General features: G+C 40.3%; 1 protein-coding gene across 1 annotated transcript in view; it reads left to right on the top strand.

The window, feature by feature from the left end:
• rybpb (RING1 and YY1 binding protein b) overlaps positions 1 to 9425 on the top strand; it is a 19748-nt gene extending 10323 nt beyond the window's left edge. The window contains exons 3-5 of the mRNA XM_029432285.1: positions 5597 to 5905; positions 5997 to 6095; positions 6423 to 9425. Coding sequence (XP_029288145.1) covers positions 5597 to 5905; positions 5997 to 6095; positions 6423 to 6672 — 658 coding nt within the window. The 3' untranslated portion in view covers positions 6673 to 9425. The remainder of the gene's footprint in view (positions 1 to 5596; positions 5906 to 5996; positions 6096 to 6422) is intronic.
• The last annotated feature ends 6993 nt before the right edge of the window (positions 9426 to 16418 follow it).

The following is a 16418-nucleotide window of genomic DNA, read 5'->3' on the forward strand; positions in this document are numbered from 1 at the left end:
ATAATAATCATGTAATCAGTAATAATCCAAAAAGAACACTCCTGTGTCAATGCCAAAGGTCCAAACAATAATTTCCGGTAAAAATATATCCATCATGAACATCTTCACATTGTCAAAAGCCCATGAACAGCTGTTGCAATCTTTGAAATCAGCTGATCGATGTGTACAATTTTGTGATCATACACGGTAAAAACGGGATATCTCTGCATTCAGCGCTGTTTCGATGCTTCTAAAATGGATGCCCGAACTCTGACCTTTCGATTGACACTTCATTTGAGCCAATCGGAGGTTCCATGCGTTATTTACAGCCATCGAGAGCCAATGAGTGTCAACTTCATAAGGAGGTGCCAGCCCTCTTCTTTTGTTTACAGACTGATCCAGCAGCAGCCGAGTCTCCCGTTGACTAGCGTATCGTGTAGCCAATGAAACGCTGAACATTTAGACATATCAGTTGAATGGGTTTTATTTTACAAATATTAATATTTTTTTCATAATTGTAAAGAAAACACATATTACAAAACATGTGTTTTTACTTTGTGTCATTACTACTGACAGGGAATATTGGATGTATAATAGTTATTTGATTTATTTTTTTATCAATAAATATTGTAATTATTATATTATAAAAAATATCTCCAAATTATCAGCTTGTGAACACCTGATGTTACTTTAGAAAAACCTGTCTAAGTTAAGTTTTTGTGCCTTTGTTCTGAACTTGGTATCACTTGATGCTTGTTCCTATTGTGTTTTCCAGTCCATACCTACCAGCTATACCCATCTTCAGGCATCTTTTTCAACAAACAAATTCAGGCGAAGTGTATTTTCTTCAAGTTCAGTATATTCAGACCACTATTACTCAGTGCCAGAAGCACTTGGAGTGAGTATTCACTGTTTTACAAGAACAATAAGAGAGTTATCTTTGAATGAGACCAAAATCATGCATCTGGTGCAAATGGTTGAAGAGCAGCTTTCAATTTATGTCATATATATGTCGTTTGTAGGTATTTTCGGGTAAATTCCCCCACACTGTAAGTGGTTAAAGGACCCACAAGATTCCCATGAGGTAGGGTGTATTGTGTCATCCAAATAGGAATGGGACACGCAACGTGTTTCTAGAGTGTAATGCAGTAATGTTTGAAATGTTACTTATTTCTTTATAAAGAAAATATTTACCAAAGTTGCCAGTGGGCAAAATTCTGTCTCAGTCCCCAGCAGGATGGTTTGTCTTTGACACCTGTGGTACTGGGAAATTGTCAATGTGCAATCAGAATAAGAGATAGTGTGCAGTCACATACTGTATATTAATATGAAAGTGACAAATAATTTTAGGTTTTTGTTTTTACTGACTGATGTAAATTCTGGTTGCCTTTTTTTGTTCAGTAAGTGAGAAATAGGACTCCATCACTAGTAGTGCACTTTTTGAAGGTGAAATTATTTTTGTTTTTTAATTTCATGCATAAATTGGTGTCTTTGCTAGGGATAAAAAGCATACCTAATTGGGATTGGTTAAACCGATGAAACAGGAATTTCTGCTTTCTAAAATGATCTGAGAAGTACCGACGCTCAAATGATAACAATATGCTACTGAGGTTTGATATCCATGAACGGAAGGCACAATATATTTGGCAGTAAGAAAACAAAAAAAAAGCACTGTTTTCAACCACGGTGTTAGCCAATAAAAGAGAGGCTTGTAGGTAGATTGGCCGAGAAAACCCTGGAAGTAATTAGTCTTGACTGAAATGGAATTGGGATCAATTTGATGGGAACAGGACAGGGTTGGCAATTACAAAGCTAGAATGGGATGGGAAGAACATTTCACTCCTGTATAACCCTTTTAGTTTTTACCCACTGGAGGCCCCCAGAGAGTGCCTTACACAAGACGGCAAGTAGAAAGAGCACCAGGCTTCAGAGATTCAAGGCAGTTAATGGATACTGGATCAACGGCCCAGGGCTCCTCAGCTTTCACCACAGCTGGTGTATTGATGGAAGGTAGTGCAAAAATAATGACATGATGCTCTATTATGCCCCGATTGATTGGCTTCTGATCGGCTACACGCCCCCACCCCTTGCTCAAGGAAATGCCATCTCTGTCTGTAATAGGCCGCAGCAGAAGGTTTCTAAATGAGCTTGATGGAGCAGTAGAGAAAAAAGTTGCAAAATAATTGGATTGGTAGAGTTTAACTACTCCAGGGGTCACCAACCTTTTTGATACTGAGAGCTACTTCAAGGGTACTGAATAATACGAAGGGCTACTTGTTTGATACAAACTTCCTGAATAAGATAGTTACACGGTTCACCTTGAATGAATGATAATATTATCATTAATAATAATCATAATAAATATTCATATATGTGAAGAGACTGTCTGATCACATGTTAATGTTAATTATTCCTCACAATGATTATTAACAATGATTTATGGTAGGAAACAGATATTTAAACATGCAACATTATTTATTTATGTTATCAATCTATTTCAACATTTGAAAGTCAAAGTTATCACATCTCTGATATTTCTGTAAATATCTTTATTGACAGTTTTGTATGAATGAGCACATTATTATTAGTAGCATTTTGTTCAAAATCACACCGGTTATATTTTAGTACAAGTATCACTTCTGTAACATTTTATAGGAAATCATTAACTGTCACATCAAATCATATCCTGTTTGTACAAACCACTAACTTTGTAACATCGGAGAGAGAGGAGATGACATCGGAACCTTTCTTCTCGTCTTTGAACAGTGTTTTCAATAACATCATTGACCCTTTCAAGACCTCTCCGTCTGAAAAGGCTTTCTTGTACTTTATTACCGTAATTTTCGGACTATAAGACACACCTGAATATAAGCCGCAGAAGCTAAATTGACTGTGTACATATATAAGACGCACTGGACTATAAGCTGCAGGTTTTTTAATATTTTATTAACATATGTAAGGGTTCGTGCACAGAGGGGATTCATTAATCCTCATCTTCGTCTTCTTCCTGCGTACTAAAACCACCAAAGTCCTCATCTTCAGTGTCGGAAACGAACAGGCTCAGGGTGGCTTCGTCAGCCACTCTCTCTTTCGATGTCGCTCTTAAAACCAACGAACTCCTCTTCGTCACTGTCGGAATCGAACAGCCTCTGAAAGGCCTCAGCTGTGGCGGCATCCTCCTCTTCATCACGCAGCATTCCAGCCTTTCGGAACCCGTTGGTGATCGGGGATGTTTTAACACTCTTCCACGCTGTCAGGATCCACTCGCAAACTTGAGCGAAAGTTGCTTTTCGCGTGCAACCAGTTTTGGTGAATGATTTATCGCCACTAGTTATCCACGCCTCCCACTGAACAAACTGTCTGTCTCTCGTAATGTCCGTCTGTCTCTCGTACCACTCGCGGTTCCACTTTTACTTTTGCGCGCTCTTTTCCGGCATCCGGTGGACTGTAACCTGTAAAATCCATAGATTTAGGAATTCCTCTAGTGGCCGTTAGCTGTAAAAGTCCATAGATTAGCCGCACCGTTATATAAACCGCAGGGTGGAAAAATGGGGAAAAAGTCGCGGCTTATAGTCCGGAAATTACGGTAAATAATGTGCAGCTCTAAATGAAGCTCCCGTTGCTTTCTGTGACTTGTTGACCGGCCTGGTGAAAAGAGATGCTGCTGCCCAAAGCTGCTTTAAGTCTCGGCTTGTTCTGCCCGCAGTGTTGCAGGTGGGAGTTAGTTAGTTAGTTAGTTAATTAGTTAGTTAGTTAGTTAGTTAGCATGGTAGCTTTGTGACACGTACCGAAGTGTCTCCAAATTGTGCCGCTTTGCCGTCGCCCCGCAATTGAGACATACACACTTTTCTTTCGCTGTTGTAAAAAATTATTCTTCCTCCCAATCATTATGAAAATAGTTAGTTTTCTTTCGCTTCTCTGCGAAAATGTTTAGCGTAAACAACGCAGCTCGCGCCCCACCGTAGCTGCTCCCACTAGCTTGTCTCAGCGAGAAGGGAAATGGAGATTTAGCTTACAGGGTTAGAGTTCATATACATAAAACATTTTAGTTTTTTTAATTCTATATTCAATATTGTCATTTTAAAGAATAATTCAAGTGTTATTGATTTAAAAACAAAACAAAAAAAACAGCAAAACAATTAAATAGAAATTTTGACTAGCGCTATTTTTAGAACATGCTCTGCGGGCGACTCACTTAGTCGCATGAGATAGCCCGCGGGCTATCCCTGCACTACTCTGATATACGGACTGAAGTGTCAATTTGTGAAAGACGTGTGAGGATGGAAGTGCAGAAACAAGAGTAACTGTACTGCAATATCATGTGGCCAAATTTAAACACTGAAGCTAACTATTTAAGCAGCAGTCTGAAAACCCCTCTTCACAGCAAGCCACTGAAATCAGCGTCATCAGTCTGACACACTATTGAGCATCTTCTGTTTTCCATTCCATTCCAAAAGCAAAGCCATAATAATTTGTTTTCACTGTCGGAGCTTCATTTTCCAGAAGTAACACTTGTTTATCTAGCTCGATGCTTAGACTGACAGTTTCTACAACTTTAAAAATGTCCTACTTGACCACAGATCTCCTAAACGCAGTTCACAGGATCGTCATATGATCCTCAGCTGGGATATCACAAAAAAAACCTTCCTGCCAAGACTATAATTGGTTTTGGAAGCTTTGGGTATACACAGCTAGCTAGTATAACGTGTTGTCTTTTTGTTGAAAGGCCTCCTGAGCAGCCACAGAGCTGTGCCAGGATGTTTGTTTGCACACTAAGCTTTTCAACTGCGTGTTTGTGTGTGTGAGCGTACTTGTGGTTTACTCCTTACCATGCTTGCCCAGTGCTGGCCTGTGATTATCTATGTTGCTGGCTGCAGTTGGGTCTCTGGAAGGCTGCATTCATTCTTCCCCCTCCCCCCAGGTCCTCTGCCTAACCCCCAGATGCTGCCAGCTGGTGTCCATTATGCTGCAGGTGTGTGTTGGCTCAGGCAGTCTGACTGGTTAGCAGTTTGCCTCACAATTTCAGGCCCTGCTCATCTGCACAGCTGATGCTGCGCTTGCTGCATGCATGTTTGTAACCGTTCAGTGCTGATACACCACAGTGGAAAAGGATGGTTTTTATGTGAACCGCCGCTTTTAGGATATAGTGGTGGGATTCTTTGACAGTTGCACGTGACATTTTTAGATGGTTGCGGTTTGTGTTTACGTATGTGATTGAAAATCAGTCAAAAGGTGGCAGTCACTCTGTGGTTGCTGGTTAGCTCAGTGAGCAGCTACACCATGTCAAACTGAATCTCAGTCTGTGACAAATGGGGCCAACCCTGCAGTAATCAGATTAGAGGACCTAAGTGACGTTCGGCAAATGTCCCACCTTGTGATCCTGTGCATTCATTTTATTACAGCCGTAAAGTAATGAGATTAGCCCTCAAAACAGAGCTGCTCCACCAGGAAGCGGCTGCGTAAACCTACCTCTTTAGCAGCCCTGTTCTCCCTCGCCGGCCTGTAGGTTCAGTCACCTCTTTGTCAGATGTAGTGTGACCGCGTTGGTGCGTAGCCAGTCAGCTCGCAGCTCCACTACGAGGCTAATCCATCTTTGTGCCTTGGATCTCCTTCACAGGAAACCCAGGATCAACTCCCAGCTGGTTGCCCAGCAGGTGGCTCAGCAGTACCCGATGCCTCCCCCTCCCAAGAAGGAGCGGAGGGAGAGGAGTGAGCGCACAGACAAGGAGCGCCAGGACGGCGAAGGAGAGCGTGCCATCGGAGAGGGACGCCCGGAGGTCGAGCGTCCAGAGATAGTGAGGCCAGAGGTAGACTTTCCTGAGAAGGAAAAGAGCGACAACGAACAACAGCCAATCAAAGACAAACCCGACAGAGAGAAGGACATTATCCCAGCCGTCACAAAGAAGCCCGGCAGCAAAAAGACCAGGTCAGTGTACAATGTCGAGTCATCCCTTGTGTCTCGGGCTGTTCGTCTGTGCTGGTATTATCCTCACTGCCGTGTATTTGTTTTCCTCCAGACCCAAATCAGACAACAATCAGAGCCCACCCAGTGACAAACACAGCATACAGTCTGGAAAATCAGCAACCAAGACCAACAAGAACTCTCACATTTCTAGGTGAGTAGCATCCTCTCATACTCTGCGTCTCTGTGGCAGAGCACATGGTTTTACATGTACGACTACACAGCACTTATTTTCAGAGAAAGTCATGCAGCACACAGCTAGTGGGAAACCTCAAATGATTCACAAATGATCTTTTACACCAAACACCCACTCTCACTTTATATACACTTGTTCTGACGGTTCATGTGTCACCCGATGAATTGAGCAATTTAGTGTAACCACCCCCACAGTGCTGGCAGCTTCCTCCATTGTTGTTGCTTACACATTGTGGTTGCCATTTCTGGTTGTTAATGATTTTTTGTCTTTGTCTATGCCCCTCAGGCCCAAACTGAAGAACATTGACCGGAGCACCGCCCAGCAGTTGGCTATCACCGTAGGGAACGTGACAGTGATCATAACAGACTTTAAGGAGAAGACCCGCTCCTCCTCCACGTCCTCGTCCACCATCACGTCCAGCGCGGGCTCCGAACAACAGCACCAGAGCTCCGGCTCCGAGAGCATGGACAAGAGCTCGTCGCGGGCCTCCACGCCTAAAGGGGAGCTCTCTGTGGGGCACGATGAGTCGTTCTGAGGGCCCGTCCCTTTCCTCCCGTCCTCAACCCGCTCCATCCCCCCCACCCCTTTCCCCATTTCTGGACACTATGGATCCCATAGGGGGAGAGATTTTAACCTTTCCCATTGCTGCCCTGCCTGCATTCCATGACTACCCCTAGATGCTGAGAGGAACAGTGCGGTGCGCCTGCCGGGGATACACAACGCCCTGCTGGGGGCGAACTTCCCTCGCGGTTATACCCTTGACCAAGGCGAGGAGAGCTGGGCTACAAGGAATTAATGCCCCATCCCCAACCTCCCCTTCCGGTAGCATCCAGACACTTGTATGTATTGTTTTATATTTGTACGTGGATGTGAGGCCAAGTCGACGTTTTTTGTTTTTGTAAAGAATTTTCCGCTGGGCACAATAACCACCATCATTTCAATAACTTTAAACTATTATTACCCTTATTTATTACCTGTTGCACCTGTATACTTTGGTATTCTCCTCTTTATGTTGAAGCTTTGCTGTGTAGCCCTGCCGATTTGATCATTCCTTCAGTGTTTTTATGACAGTTTGAAGATGATAGGACGAGACTCGAGACTCTCTCTCTCACACACACACACACACACACACACACACACACACACACACACCACACACACACACACACACACACACACACACACACACACACACACACACACACACACACACACACACACAGGTGCTAGATACACTGTGAAGTGGTTTTGCAGATCTGGGATTGCCCAGTCACTCAATGTGACAGAGTGCTGATGAATCAAATTCTCATTCACTTTTCTCAATAACACTGTCTCACTCTGGACTGTCGGGACCTCCACCAGGTCCGTCTTGTTCTCTGCATCAGAAGGTCACCTGAGGTTCAGACACCTGACTTTTCCAACTAGATTGTCTATGATTTAGTATGCTATAGCAGATCTCTTATACAGTATCTTATGTCCTTAACTGTACAGTGTAGGCTGTTGTGTAAAACACTAAAAGCTGTTGATATTTTCTGCATTCCGTACATGGATATTGAGTTTTCTGGCTGAAGGTTAGAGCTGTCCTCTCAGCTCTTGAGCCAGAGTTTTTTCTGTGGTGACTGAAGGACGGTTACATGCAGTTCCACTTGGTAAAACCATATCGAACTGTAAAATAGACCTGTTGTGTCAAGCTGTTGTGAATTGATTTCATTTTTCTTTTCGTTGTGGTCCTGAAGACAACTTTTTAATTTTCATTCTTTCAACCTGAAATATCCTAGAAAACAAGTGCAAAGACGAGAACAATTTGCAAAATATTGACAATTCACTTTTTTATTTTAAATTAATTTAAGACTCCTGTCATTGAAGGCAAAAATAATATTACAGTAGTTAAAACACAAATGTTCTTTCAATTTTTAGAACAGCAAGGCTTATTTAAGGGTTTTAATTCACTTCCACCTTAGCTGATACTAGACCAACATTTCCTTTTAACTGTATGAAATTGTATAAAGAATAAATGTGTATATGATATCTTAGTTTTATTTATTGAAGGACCAAAGGAATTTCATAATGACATGATACATAGACAGATAAATAACAATTTGAAATGCAATTATCTAATGTGTGAGATGAATAACAGTTTAAATAAAGACTAATATAATCCATGTAAATGGTGTTCTTATTGTCCACTTGTCTCTGTGCGCGGCTAAGTTAGGGGCAGATAACTGTCAGTACTGTGAGTCGAAGAGCACTTGCGGCCCCACACCCAGCAGGTGGCTGTTGCCTCATTGTGCAGGCGATGAGAAACAAACTGGGTGTCAGTGGGTAGCTGAGAAGAGCTCCAAGTCTGCTGGGTCGAAGCCTTTGGCCTTAGTAAGCCCCTTCTTCACTACCACAGTACACGTAGCTCCCCGAACGGAGGCCCCCACTCACCAATTGAGCCGATCCCAGAGCAACTGAAACCAGGTTAGGTGAGATTAACAAATCCTAAAAACAACTCAATATATCCTACTAGGATCCGAGGGGCAGGATTTGATCCGTGTCAACTAAAAGCTTTGCAGTTCCACACGTAGGGATGATAATCATATGTGTCGTAAGCAATGTTTGAAGTCCAAGAGATATGTGTTCATGAGGTTTTTCTGCTCTTAAGCTAATGTAATTATGTACTTTAATGCATACAAATATGGAATCAGTGTTCAAAGTGAGGAAAAGCAATGTGTATAAAACTAAATGTGGGTCAGACAGGGGGGGGAAATGTTTTGTCCAATTTTTACTGAGAAAGTAAAAAACCTTGCTTTGTATTGCAATCTATTAGAAATGGGCCTAAAAAGCCATCTTTTCACCTGCCTTATCTGCAACCACATTCACTTGACTGAGTACTCCAACAAAGGATTCATTGTTAAATTATTGACAAATGGCCATTTGCTGAATATATGAATTATTGCTTGTATATAGAATTTTAAAAAGGTGCAAAACATTATGAATGATGGCATTGGAGCTGAAGGCTTTTGTTTCCTGTTTCCTTTTCCACGCAAGCAATTCTGTTCTTGTGTGCGACCAGTAACCTTAATTTACTGTGTAAAGATGGTTACATTTTTTAGCTTTGTTTGTCAGAGACCCAAATATATAAGGCTTGTTTACTGACTGTATAACCTTAACCGTGAATTTCCAATTAAGTGTATTATACAAACCCATTTCTTCCTATAACAATGTCTTGTACAATGCTTTTAAAGTTATTGCTCGGTTTAAAAGAAAAAAGTAAAAAAAAAAAAAAGTTTTAGGACAGTACAATAATCCATTCTTTGTTTAATCCAGTTTTCTTTTAGTTTTTTATTCTTTAATTTTTTATAGCTGATTGAAATGGCCACATTATGTTCCTGGTGTGGAAATGTACGCAGCATTTTCAGTGGATCACGGCTCCTTGTCTAGCTTATAATGTTAAAATAATACATGTTTCTAGCATGTGCACGACTTTGCGCTTATAGGCTAACCTGATCATTTTCCTTCCGCTTCAAATAGAAACGTCTATTTATGAATTTTGCTTGTAGTTTTTCACAAATAAAATTGTTAAAGTTATCTATTTTCTGGGTGCGTTGTATCCTTTATTGATGCTATTCATCCACACATACACACATGTATTTACAAATGCATGTAAGGTCACATCTCCGGTTGCTTGATACACTGTCGGATAACAGGAAGTGTGTATGGATCTGAGACGACAGACTATTGATTGAGATGTCCCGGGGAGTGTGTGTTCATAGTAGAGAAAACCTCCACAATGCAGTGACACATGACATGAGGGAGCCCTCATATTGACAACAGCTATCAATCATGTCTCCCTCCAGAGGCTGTTTAGCAGCCAACTAATGTGCCATCTAAAAGCTCTTACCAATGGCTGCATTCCTCTGCCGCCACTGATAATCCATACTGATATGCAAGTCTTAGTGTTTTAAAAGCAGACTCACTTGGGATGAGCTTATTCACTAAGAGAGTGGGGCTGTTCCATTTTCCTCTGCTTCATTTATTAATAGTGTTCTGCCCTTACAGCGTATTCCTATGTGTAGCTAGGCAGTTAGCTAACATTCAAAAGTCCTCCAATAAAGATGCAAGGTTTGCTTTCTTGACTTTACTGTTCTTCTTTTACTTTGTAAAACTGTAACAATACAGAAATAAAACACATAAGTATGCAGGCTTTACATAACATAAGTAGCACTGTACAAACGACACACATACTATTAAAAGAATTAGCTATCATTAGCATCACTATTAGCTAGAAATATCACAGATGGCCATTAGCTAAATTAGCACACATTAAACTAGCTTCAGACCAAAAGTTACAAACTTCAAACATTCTGCACATAACAAATCCAAATTGCACATGAATAACTCAGACAAATAGTCTCCAAGGCTCAAGCATCACAGACACTAACACAGTTTACATGGAGTCTCTGCTCCACGTGTTGATCGCCATGCTCTGTTTACAAAGATCCTCGCAAAGCAGGGAGGCTCACTCTGACACGCCCCCAACAAACCAAGGAGCGCTCTCTCTGAGCCAAAAAACATGTCCCAACTCTATAAACATAGAAATAGGCAGCACAAATACCCTTTGTCTAAACATCCCTTTTGTTCTGGCGTTATAAAAACAGTTTTGTGGTTTAATATTTCAAAATAAAGGATTTAATTTTGCTGAATAATAAATCAGAGGATTTAAAAAAAAGATTAATAATGAATCAGAAGAGGTCTTAGTGTCCTCAAGTGGAAGACTAATATATAATTTGGGCATATGTAAGTAAACAATTATAAACTACATTAATTTTGATTCAAATGGGTTAATTTCACTTCAACACTGAAAAAAAGATAAGAACGAAAATCTTCATCTTGATGAATCTTCATGCTCAGCAACTTTCACCAGGGCTAGGCCACAAGGAACGTATCAAATCAACTGATGCAGATTTATTTCTGTTAAAAACCTCTAGAATCACTTTAACTAATATAACTGCACATAGGCGACTGAGCATTGGCGCTAGTGGAGCAGCTGCTCCCTCACTATTAGACTTGGGGGAGCAAACATGTGCTTTTGCATCCCCACTTTGTGATCACACAACTGTTCTATTTTTAAACATTTGAGCTATATCTGGCCGTTTCCACCAGCCAGGTCCGCCCAATCTGCCGGGAGATAATGTATAGTGCAATATAAACAGAACCTTTTGGGCGGGATTGAACACTCTATTGCAGGAAAAGGCACTTTCAGGTGTTCATTAAATATAAATTGTCCTGCCCTACCTCACCTTGCCTGTCACTAATCTTTCACCCCCACTTTTGACTACAACTTGGTGCCCATGAGGGTAAAGGATCTCACACATTATGTCACGTTAAAAGGAGTTCATCACAACTTCATGTCACTCAAACTAGCAGATACTTTTGTAGTCTTAAGGGGAGACACTACAGGTGAAGGGTAAAACATTTGAGCTATTAGGTATCACCATACAATTTAGCCAGTCGGTTACTTACATTAAGACAATTTGATGTTTGAATATGCAAGTGAGGCATTCTCTTATTAAATATGTGATCATTTGCATACATTTCCAGAACAGAAATCTGAACACTGAATGAAGCCAGGTTCAACATTCTTGTTTAATTTTGTTGACATATTAGAGTCAACGGTTTTTACAGAGAGAAATTCGGATACATCTTTTTATCGTGTATCAGAAACTACTGTCGGCCATAATAAAAATAATTCTCCATGTTTTTAGGAATACAAACGTCAATAAATCAGGCTATGAATGTATGTACAAATATGAACAAACCCCTCTGTACCAACCTTCAAAATATAGATAGGAATACAACTGGACGGTGTATGTAAGTGATAGAGTGTGTGTGTGTGTGTGTGTGTGTGTGTGTGTGTGTGTGTGTGTGTGTGTGTGCTGTCAAGAAAATGGTGAATAAGCTACTCTGTTGCGTTCATATATTTGTAAATCTGAGTCAGTGCCTCACCAGCCATGAACCTCACCGCACGTCACTGGAACATGTGATGACCTCTCCACTCCACCAGGTGTCTCTGTGTTCTGCTGGCTCTGTGTTTGTTTGTCTTGCTGGATCCAAGTCTTCAGCTTGATGAGCCACACCTGGGATGCTGTGGTTCAGGATATAAAGCTCAACACCTTCCCACAGAGCCAGTGTTCTCCATTAAGGTCATAGAAAAAAAATGTTTGTGTGATCAAAATACTTTTATTCAAAATAAGAATGATTGCCCATAATTAAATTTAAGTATTGCATTCTTATAATTGGTTGTTACATAAATGAAGTACGAGCAAACATGTAGAACACCTTTTATTTAATTTAGGTTGTAACGGGTCACTTTGCTGAAGATTTTGATGTATTTAAAGTAACAAAGCCTCCATAGTGCATATTCTGTAAAAACTTTGCAGTGGCAGTAATAACAATTTGCAAAGTGCTTTTACTTCCGTATGAAACACCAATATATAAATATTTTTATTCAATGGTTTTGTTTGCACAACCCATTTTGTCCTTCCTGTTAAAATAAACACACACCATGTGATTAACAGTGAGTACACTTCACATTAAGAAAAATACTTCCCATTTCATGAATATTCCAGTTCAAATCAAATCAAATGTATTTATATAACCCAATATCACAAATTACACATTTGTCTCAGTGTGCTTTACAGACTGTACAGGTTACGACATCCTCAGTCCTTAGACCCTCGCATCGCACAAGGAAAAACCTCATAATTAAAGGGGGAAAATTGGAAGAAACCTCGGGGAGTAATAAAATAATATAATATAGCAGAATTAAAATTGTATAAAACTAGCTGAATTAAAATAGCAGATAAAATAGCAGCCTTTACATATTCTTTGACATTTTCATAATTCCTTTGTCTGTACTTTCATCTATATTTGTCTTTGCAAATAATCCACATACTTTCTTCCTATCCCTGTTCTCTGCTTCCTTATCCCATAACATAAACTGTCTTTTATGTTCTTCCATTGTTTTCAACGCTTCAGATTTAATCTTTCTCTTTGACATTACCTTTTCCTCTTGCTCTCTCAACCTTACATTTAACTTTCTTACTTCCTCAACACTAAATGATCCTCCTTCAGGAAAACCAAGCTAAAAATGTATGAAATCATTTAAATTAGTTTAAAGTGGCTAAGATAAAAAGATATAAAATATCACCATTAAAAGGCTAAAGTAAAGAGATATAAAATATCACTATTAAAAGGCTAAAGTAAAGAGATATAAAATATCACTATTAAAAGGCTAAAGTAAAGAGATATAAAATATCACTATTAAAAGGCTAAAGTAAAGAGATATGCTTTTAGCTTACTTTTGAAGATATTGAGCGAGCTTGCCTCCCTAATGTCTGCAGGTAAAGTGTTCCATAGCTTTGGTGCATAATTGCAAAAGGCTGCATCCCCAATTTTCTTTTGGATGTTTCTGGGAACATTTAATAAACCAATAGTGGATGATCGTAATGTTCTTGGGGGCACATAGTTTATTAGAGAGTTGGCAGTGTAACTTGGTGCGATTCCATTTAGGGCTTTGTATACAAGAAGGAGGACCTTAAAATCAATTCTAAAAGTTACTGGAAGCCAGTGTAGAGCAGCTAACACTGGACTGATGTGGTTTCTCCTCTTGGTTCTAGTCAGCAGCCTCGCTGCAGCGTTTTGGATGAGCTGAAGTCTCTCCGTTGTTTTTTTTGGAAGGCCGGTAAAGAGTGCATTACAGTAATCGAGTCTGCTTGAGATAAAAGCATGGATTAGTTTTTCAGCATCCTTTTGATTTATAAATTGTCTGATTTTAGCTATATTTCTAAGGTGGAAGAATTATGTTTTTGTCACCTTGTTTATGTGGGATTTAAAACTTAGATCTGAGTCTATGATAACACCAAGACTTGTAACTTCAGGTTTAATCCAAGGAGTAAGTTTCCCCATGTTATTCAGCATCATCTCTCTTTTTGCTACAGGACCTACTAATAGGATTTCAGTTTTGTTCTCATTTAATTTTAAGAAATTATTGCTCATCCATTTATTTATTGCTGACATACAGGTGGTGATGGAGTTAATAGCTGTAGTATCATTTGGTTCAGCAGAGATGTACAGTTGTGTGTCATCCGCGTAGCTATGGAAGCACACATTGTGTTCTGTAATGATGTCCCCCAGTGGTAGCATGTATAGGGAGAACAGTAATGGACCGAGGCAGCTCCCTTGTGGAACTCCAAAGTGGGCATCATGCTTCTCTGACACATGATCTCCAAGCCTGACAAAATACTTTCTCCCTTTGATATATGTTCTGAACCAGTTTAATACACAGTCAGAAAGGATGTCATGGTCGATCATGTCAAATGCTGCGCTCAGGTCTAGCAGGATAAGAATTGAGACCTTGTTTGTGTCAGAGTTTAGTCTGAGGTCACTAATTATTTTAGTCAGAGCAGTTTCGGTGCTGTGGCATGCTCTGAAGCCTGATTGAAATTCCTCCAGGATGTTGTTTTCTTTAAGAAAGGAGTTTATTTGGACCGAGACTATTTTTTCTAGTATTTTGCTGATGCTATAGTTGGTCAGCATATTACTGTCTAGGTTAGGTTTCCTTAGAAAGGGTTTTATAACGGCTGTTTTGAAGACGTCTGGGAAGATGCCCGTTAGAAGAGACGTGTTTATAATATGTAGGACGTGTCTTGAAATGCTGTCGAATATCCGCTTAAAGAATGCTGTAGGTATCGGGTCAACACAAGAGGTGGAGGAGTTACATTCCATCACAGTTTTATGAAGCTCAGTTAATGTGATGCAGGTGAATGTTCCCATGGTTACATCACAATGTTTGCATATGTACTCTGTGTCTGCATCATAAGTGATGCTGGCTCTGATTGAAGTTATTTTATTATTGAGGAACAATGCGAGTTCTTCACACTTTGATGCAGAGGACTGCGGAGGGGTGGGGGCAGTGTTCAATAGTTGGTTAATAGTTGAGAATAGTATTCTAGAATTTCCAACATTCTCTGTGATAATCTTAGAAAAGTAATCCTTTCTTGCCAGCTGCATTGCTTTACCATAGGCAGCCATGGATTCTTTGTAGATATCATAGTTAACTGTGAGCTTAGTTTTCCTCCACCTTCGTTCAGCTGCTCTACAAGTCCTCTTAGTCTGAGTAACATTGCTGTTGTTTGTTCATGGGGAGATTCTGTCAGTGGATTTATTTTTTACCTTTAATGGAGCAACAGTATCCAGGGTAGATGACAAGGTGTTGTTTAGATTTTCAACCATGAGATTTAAGGAGCAGTCTGAGCATGGCTCATATGTTCTCATGATGTTAGAGAATGTTTCCTCTGCTGTGTCATCTAGTATTCTTTTTTTAACCACTGTCTCTCTTTTGGTCTTTGTTAAGAGTAAGTTAGCATAAAAAAAAAACACACAGTGATGGTCAGATATTGGTAATTCGATTACTGAGACCTTATCGATGTCCAGCCTTGTCGTTATCACTAAGTCTAGTGTGTTACCATGCTGATGAGTGGGTTCACTGATATTTTGTTTTAGATCATAGCTGTCTAGTAACTTTTCAAGTTCAATAGTCTTGGGATCATTCTTCTTATTTACGTGAATAGTTAGGTCTCCATGCAGGATTATTTTTTCACATCTAGTGATGCTGAGTGAAATCAGCTCTGAGAATTCCTGTAGAAATAGTGCTGAATATTTTGGTGGCCTGTACAATGTGATGATGAGCAAAGATAATTCTGCTTTGAGCTCAATAGCAAGATATTCAAATGATGTAAATTCACCCAGGTCAATGTCATTACATACAAGCGACGCTGATAAGATAGCGGCAATCCCACCTCCCATTGCCTGACTGCCTGATAGTATTTATAGTTAGGAGGACACGTCTCAGTCAGTGTTGCCACACCAGTAATGTTGTTTAACCAGGTCTCAACTAGAAACATACAGTGCAAGTTCTTTTGAACTATCATATCATTAATCAAAAAAGATTTGGTAGCCAGTGATCTGACATTCAGAAGAGTCACTTTCAGCTGCAGGGAGTCAAAGCCGGTCCTGGCTGTGCACTGATATATCTAAGATAACCAGACGCAGTGCGTGCTGAGCGCTGATTATTTAGTCTGGTAGTAGTCAAGACAGGAACGACATGACCAGTTTGGGGGGAGTGATGTCCTTGAGTGTCCATGAGCAGGCTTTTGGCATAAGCCGAGGGGGAGGTGCGGGGGACGTCTGGGAGGGGGGAGAAGAATGGGGGATGATATTGGGATATGATGGTTT

This window comes from Cottoperca gobio, chromosome 5 (assembly GCF_900634415.1).
Source record: "Cottoperca gobio chromosome 5, fCotGob3.1, whole genome shotgun sequence".
Lineage (NCBI taxonomy): Eukaryota > Metazoa > Chordata > Actinopteri > Perciformes > Bovichtidae > Cottoperca > Cottoperca gobio.